This window comes from Ovis aries, chromosome 5, assembly GCF_016772045.2.
Source record: "Ovis aries strain OAR_USU_Benz2616 breed Rambouillet chromosome 5, ARS-UI_Ramb_v3.0, whole genome shotgun sequence".
In the NCBI taxonomy this organism is placed as follows: domain Eukaryota; kingdom Metazoa; phylum Chordata; class Mammalia; order Artiodactyla; family Bovidae; genus Ovis; species Ovis aries.
In genome coordinates this window covers 11582357-11590025 of record NC_056058.1, presented here as the reverse complement: position 1 = coordinate 11590025, position 7669 = coordinate 11582357, and the positions used below count along the sequence as shown (strand labels likewise).

Below are 7669 nucleotides of genomic sequence, written 5' to 3'. Positions count from 1 at the left end.
CCTCCTGCTTTCAGTCTTTCCCAGCATCAGGGTCTTTTCCAATGAGTCACTTCAAATCAGGGGGCCAAAGTATTGGAGTTTCAGCTTCAGCATCAGTTCTTTCAATGAATATTCAGGACTGATTTCCTTTAGGATAGACTGTTTTGATCTCCTTGAAATCCAAGGGACTCTCAAGAGTCTTCTCCAACATCACAGTTCAAAAGCATCAGTTCTTCGATGTTCAGCTTTCTTTATAGGCTAACTCTCACATCCATACATGACTACTGGAAAAACCATAGCCTTGACTAGGTGGACCTTTGTTGGCAAAGTAATGTCTCTGCTTTTTAATATGCTGTTTAGGTTTGGCATAGCTTTTCTTCCAAGGGGCGTGTCTTAATTTCATGGCTGCAGTCACCATCTGCAGTGATTTTGGAGCCCAAGAAAATAGTCTGTCCTGTTTCCATTATTTCCCCATCTATTTGCCATGAAGTGATGGGACCGGATGCCATGATCTTAGTTTTTTGAATGTGGAGTTTTAAGCCAGCTTCTTCACTCTCTTCTTTGACATTTATCAAGAGGCTCTTTAGTTCCTCTTTGCTTTCTGCCATAAGGGTGGTGTCATCTGCATATCTGAGGTTATTGATATTACTCCTGGCAATCTTGATTCCAGCCTGTGCTTCATCCAGCCTGGCATTTCACATGAAGTACTCTGCATACAAGTTAAATGAGCAGGGTAATGATATACAGCCTTGATATACTCCTTTGCCAATTTGGAACCAGTCTGTTGTTCCATGTCCGATTCTAACTGCTGCTTATTGACCTGCATACAGGTTTCACAGGAAGCAGATAAAATGGTCTGGCACAGTCAGAGGCTTTAGCATAGTCAATGAAGCAGAAGTAGATGCTTTTCTGGAATTCTCTTGCTTTTTCTATGATCCAACAGATGTTGGCAATTTGATCTCTGGTTCCTCTGCCTTTTTTAAATCCAGGTTCAACATCTGGAAGTTCTTGCAGCAGTTTGAACATTCTTTAGCAATGCCCTTCTTTGGGATTGGAATGAAAACTGAACTTTTCCAGTCTTGTGGCCACCGCTAAGTTTTCCAAATTTGCTGGCATATTGAGTGCATCACTATAACAGCATCATCTTCTAGGATTTGAAACAGTTCAGCTGGAATTCCATCACCTCCACTAGCTTTGTTCATAGTGATGCTTCCTAAGGACCACTTGACTTCACACTCAACGATGTCTGGCTCTAGGTGAGTGATCACGCCATTGAGGTTATCTTGGTAAATTAAGATTTTTTTTGCATAGCTCTTCTCTGTATTTTTGCCACCTCTTCTTAATATCTTCAGATGGCTTGTGGTGGAGAGTTCTGACAAAACATGGTGCCATAGAGAAAGGAATGGCAAATCACTTCAGCATTCTTGCCTTGAAAATCCCATGAAGAGTATGAAAAGGACGTTGTTGGTTATTTACAAAACAGAAATAGACTCACAGACTTAGAGAACAAATTTCTGGTTGCCAGTGGGGAAGAATGGAAGGAAGAATCCCAGTTTGGGATTGATATGTACACATTGCTATATTTGAAATCTGCATCTCTTAAAACAGGATGACTGTTATAAAATTGTCTGACGTTTGCTTGTGATCTTTTGGTGGTGGGTAGTGGGTGGACAGGAAGTCTGGTAAAGTTCACCTTATTTTCCCACTCCTTGTTCTTGACATGTGTGCTTAGCCGCTCACCTATGTATTATTCCAGATGCTTGGCTCTGGGGTCTCTGGGGATCGAAGCGCAATGTTCAGTTGCCTCCTTAATCTGCTTCTCTCTATAAAATTACCAAGTAGGGTAGTATAAATAATACAATTGCTTTCCTGGTGCTTCAATGGTAAAGAACCTTTCTGCCTACTGGGGAGACATGGGTTTGATCCCTGATCCAGGAAGATCCCACACACTGTGGAGCTACTAAGGTTCATGGACCACAACTATTGAGCCTGTGCCCCAGAGCCCTAGAGCTGCAACTACTGAGCCCACACACCATGGAGCCCATGCTCTGCAAAAATATAAGCCATGGCAGTGAGAAGCCTGTGCACCACAACTAGAGAGTAGACCCTGCTGCAACTAGAGAAGAGCCCAGGCAGCAAGGAAGACCCAGCACGGCCAAAAATAAACAGAAATAAAATTATGTCTAAAATACAGTATGAATAGTGTAATATTAAAAAAATGACTACCCATTAAGCCCTTATGGGAATTAACAATGGATGACATTCTGCTTATCAGCCTCAGTTTTTTAAGAAAGTATCAGAATAACATGCATACAGAAGACACGTTTCTTGTTCTTCTGTTTGTCTCCATCTCATCCCATGATAATGTTTTGCTTCCTGCTGGTGCATAAAACCCACATTTGATTGTGTTGTCAGTTTCCATCTTTCTTAGCAGATTTGTCCACAACATGGGACCCAGAAACAAAACAGGAGTTTCAGAATTCCTTCTTATGGAAGTGACAAAGGATCTGGAACTGCAGCCACTCCACTTCATTCTGTTCCTGTTCATATACCTAGTCACCATTCTGGGAAACCTGCTCATCATCATGGCTGTCATCTCTGACTCCCACCTCCACACCCCCATGTACCTCTTTCTCTACAACCTGTCCTTTACTGACATCTGTTTAAGCACGACCACGATCCCAAAGATGCTGGTGAACATCCAAACACAGAATCAGAGCATCACTTATACAGGCTGCCTCACCCAGCTCTGCTTTGTCCTGGTGTTTGCTAGTTTGGAAAGTTTTCTCCTTGCAGTAATGGCCTATGACCGGTATGTGGCCATTTGTCACCCACTGAGGTACATGGCCATCATGAACTTTCGTCTTTGTGGTTGGCTGAGTCTATTCTCCTTGTCTATTAGCATCGTGGATGCCCTGCTCCACAGCCTGATGGTGTTGCAGCTGACGTTTTGCACAGATCTGGAAATCCCCCTCTTCTTCTGTGAAGTTGTTCAGGTCATCAAGCTTGCATGCTCTGATACCCTCATCAACAATATCCTGATATATTTGGCAGCTAGCATATTTGGGGGTGTTCCTGTGTGTGGAATCATATTCTCCTATACTCAAATTGTCTCCTCAGTTTTGAGAATGCCATCAGCAAGTGGAAAGTACAAAGCTTTTTCCACCTGTGTTTCTCACCTCTCAGTTGTGTCCTTATTTTATGGCACAGGCTTGGGGGTGTACATTAGCTCTGCTCTTATCAATTCTCCCAGGCAGACTGCAGTGGCTTCAGTGATTTACACAGTTGTCCCTCAAATGATGAACCCTTTCATCTATAGTTTGAGGAACAGGGACATGAAGGAAGCTTTGAGAAAACTCATCAGTAAGATACCACTGCCTTTTCAGGACTGTGTTATTTAATTGCCGCACACTTGTGTGTTTTCTAGATGTTTTTCTCTTATATAGGGCTTCCCTGGTGGTTCAGACAGTAAAGAAGCTGCCTTCAGTGCAGGAGATAGGGTTCGATCCCTGAGTTGGGAAGATCCCCTGGAGAAGACCATGGCAACCCACTTCAGTATTCTTGGCTGGAGAATCCCATGGATGGAGGAGACTGGTGGGCTATAGTCCATGGGGCCACAAAGAGTCAGATACAACTGAAGCACTTCAGCATGTGCACGCACATTCTCTTATATATTTCTAGATTCATACCACTGTAGTCAGAAATAATACTGTATGAGTCCAATATTTTCAAATTTATTGATACTTGCTTTGTGGCCTAAGATGTAAACTATCTAGGGAGTGTTCTATGTGCACTGGAGAGGATTGTTCTTTCTGCTTTTGTTGTGTGTAGTGTTTGTATAGGGCTTTCCTGGTGTCTCAGACAGTAAAGAATCTGCCTGTAATGGGGCAGACCTGGGTTCAGTCCCTGGGTTGGGAACATCCCCTGGAGAAGGGCATGGCATCCCACTCCAGTATTCTTGTCTGGAGAGTCCCCAAGGACAAAGGAGCCTGGCAGGCTACAGTCCCTGTGTTTGCAGAGTCGGACACAACTGAGCAACTAAGCACACAGCACAGTGTTTGTGTCTCTCAGGCTTTGTTAGTTTATAGTGATTTTTAAGCCCTCTGTGTCGTTTTTTTTTGTTTATCCAGAGTTACTATCCTTTGCTGAAAATTTGCATTAAAATCTGTAAGTGTTAGTATAGACATTTGGATTTCTCACTTCACTTCCGTCAAGTTTGCTTCACATATTTTGAGGCAGTACTGTTTGGTGTATATATGTCTCTAACTGTTCTATAATCTTGATTATTAACCATTTTATCTCTATCTGACTGTCTACCTATTTCTATCTATCTATCTTTGTCTAGTTTAACAGTTTTGACTTAAAGTCTACATTACTACTATATTAACTCTCTTTTGGTAATGATTTACCTAAGTTTTCCCATTCTTCCATTTGCAATGTATTTGTGTTTGTGGATCTCCAGTGAGTCTCTTATAAATCACACATATTCACATCAGGTTTCTTTTATCTTTTTCCCAATCTCTGTCCTTCAGATTAGACCATTTAATTCACTTATTTAAAGTATCTACTGACAAGGAGATACTTAATTCTCTACCTAAAATTTACTTTCTGAATAAACCATGTTTTTCTCCAAATATATACCCAGGAGTGGAACTCGTGGATCATATAGTAATATAATGTGTGTGTGCCTGCTTGCTGAGTAACTTCAGTCATGTCTGACTCCCTGAAACCCTATGGACTGTAGCCAGCCAAGTTCCTCTGTCCGTGGGGTTCTCGAGACACGAATACTGGAGCAGGTTGCCATTTCCTCCTCCAGGAGATCTTCCCCACCCAGGGTTTAAACCCGCCTCTCCTGTGCCTCCTGCACTGACAGGTGAGTTCTTTACTGCTAGCGCCACCTAGGAAGTCCCAGCTACTGTCCATGGGGTCACGACTTAGCCACTAAACAACAAAACAAAGCCTCAAGCATTCCTTTCATTTTCTTTTTACCTGTGCATAAGAAAATAAAATCACCTAGAAATAAAATAAGGGGCTAAATCATCAGAAGGCATAATCATCAAATGAGAATTTCCCTGGAGATCAAACGGTTAAAAAATGGATATGGTGAATGCAGAAGCGAAACAGTTCTCTTCTTAAAGTAACAAAACATTTTGCATAGAGACAGTATTCCATTTTTATTTTCCTGCATTCCTGCCCTTCCATTCTCGTAGGCAACTACAGTCTTAACTTTAGTGTGTCTCTCGGCATTGTGTTAAGCTGTTTTTATACACATGTATGAGTATGTGTGTGCATGTGTGGTTATTTGCACGTGTATGTGTGTGTCCCAGTGCAAATGCCCCTTGCTTCTAGAAGAAATAAACTGTGATATTTTGAGACAGGAGGATAGCATAGGGAAGTGGCATTAGTGAATCAGAATGAAATGTACTAGAATGTGTCCCCTCTTTCTGTTTCTATACATAAGCAAGATATAGTGGTCACTTCAGAACATGAATTCCTCCCTGAAATTAGAAGTTATCATCTCAGGATTGTTCTCTATATCTCTCCTCTTCTTGTTCCATCCCTCACTATCCTTCTTATAATAAACTGTGCTATTTTGTCCAGTCATGATTATGCCATAAACAAATTACTACATCGAGATTAAGATGTCTCAGATGTCAAGCATTTGCTTGGTGATATTGTCTATTTATTTAAGTTTCCTGTGACACAGGAGCCTTCATAAGGAAATGAAGATCCAAAAAACCAGTTAATCCTGAGTATTTTTATGCTAGGTGAAAAAAGAGAAGAAAAAGACAATCATATGCTTAACAGCTGTGAATGTCCAGGAAAAATAGATGTGCTGACAACTGCACTGGGCCTCTTGCTTGTGTCAGTCAGTCAGTCAGTTCAGTCGCTCAGTCGTGTCCAACTCTTTGCGACCCCATGAATCGCAGCATGCCAGGCCTCCCTGTCCATCCCCAACTCCCAGAGTTCACTCAGACTCACATCCATCGAGTCCGTGATGCCATCCAGCCATCTCATCCTCTGTCGTCCCCTTCTCCTCCTGCATCAGAGTCTTTTCCAGTGAGTCAGGTCTTCGCATGAGGTGGCCAAAGTACTGGAGCTTCAGCTTTAGCATCATTCCTTCCAAAGAAATCCCAGGGCTGATCTCCTTCAGAATGGACTGGTTGGATCTCCTTGCAGGCCAAGGGACTCTCAAGAGTCTTCTCCAACACCACAGTTCAAACGCATCAAATCTTCGGCGCTCAGCTTTCCTCACAGTCCAACTCTCACTTAAATAAAGGAACCACCCCCCAAAATATCAATGATGTCAAAGATCATTTGGCACGGACTTATGGTAATCTTTTTTGTGGTAGTAGCTCAGTCATGTCTGACTCTCTGCAACCCCATGGGCTGTAGCCCACCAGTCTCCTCTGTCCATAGAGTTCTCCAGGCAAGAATATCGGAGTGGGTAGCCATTCCCATCTCCAGAGGACCTTCCCGACCCAGGGGTTAAAGCCAGATCTAAGTATATAGCAGTTAAGATAAATAACCCAACTGTTTCAACACAAATAATAAAAACTCAAAAGAGAAAAATAGTATGGTTTCCAAGGTAGCTACAGCATGAGAAAAGTTAAATGAGTGATTTTTATTTTTTACACAATTTCTGAAGGTTATACACTATTTACAATTGTTACAAAATGCTGACTATAATCTACATGTTGCAAAATACACCCCTGTAGTCTATATTATACCCGATAGTTTGAGCCACCTATTCCCCCCACCTCTCTTTTGCCCCTCCCTCCCTCCCCCCTGGTAACCACTAATTTGTTCTCTATATCTGAGAGTCTGCTTCTTTTTAGTTACATTAACTTGTCTGTTGTATTTTTTGTATTACATACCAGTGATGCCATACAGTATCTATCATTCTCTGTCTGACTTATTTCATTCAGTATGACAAGCTCTGGGCTTCCCTGGTGGCTCAGTGGTAAAGAAACCGCCTGCCAATGCAGGAGACCTGGGTTCGATGCCTGGGTTGGGAAGATCCCCTGGAGGAGGGCGTGGCAACCCACTCCAGTATTCTTGCCTGGAGAATCCCATGAACAGGGGAACCTGATGGTCGATGGGGTCCCAAGAGTTGGCCACAACTTGGTGACTAAACAGCAGCAACAATATTGACAATTCTAGGTAATGGCAATCTCTAGGTCCATCCATGTTGCTGTAAACGGCATTATTTCGTTTCTCTTTAAAATTTTATTTTTAAATTTATTATTTTTTCTTTTGTTATATTTATTTATTTTCTAATTGAAGGATAATTTTTTACAGAAATGTGTTGGTTTCTGTCAAACATCAACATGAATCAGACATAAGTATACAATTGGGGGAAATTGCTTTACAATGTTGTATTGGTTTTCTGCTGTACAACAATGCAAATCGGCCATAATTATACAAATGCCCCCTTCCTCCTGAGCCTCTCTCCCTTCCTACCAACCCACCTCTCTAGGTCATCATAGAGCACCAGGCTGGGCTCTGTGTTATATAGCAACTTCTCACTGGCCATCTGCGTTACACATGGCAGTGTATATATGTTGATGATGCTTTCTCCATTTGTCCCACTCTCTTCTTCCCCTACTGTGTCTACAAGTATTATTCATTTATTTGGCTACATCAGGTCTCAGCTGTGGCACGTGGGATCTTCACCATGTCATACTTA

General features: G+C 42.1%; 1 protein-coding gene across 1 annotated transcript; it reads left to right on the top strand.

Annotated features, from left to right (window-relative positions):
- Positions 1 to 2426: 2426 nt before the first annotated feature.
- Positions 2427 to 3380, top strand: LOC105610506 (olfactory receptor 7G1-like). The gene has a single exon (XM_015095621.3). The coding sequence runs from the start codon at positions 2427 to 2429 to the stop codon at positions 3378 to 3380; it is 954 nt and encodes a 317-aa protein (XP_014951107.3).
- The last annotated feature ends 4289 nt before the right edge of the window (positions 3381 to 7669 follow it).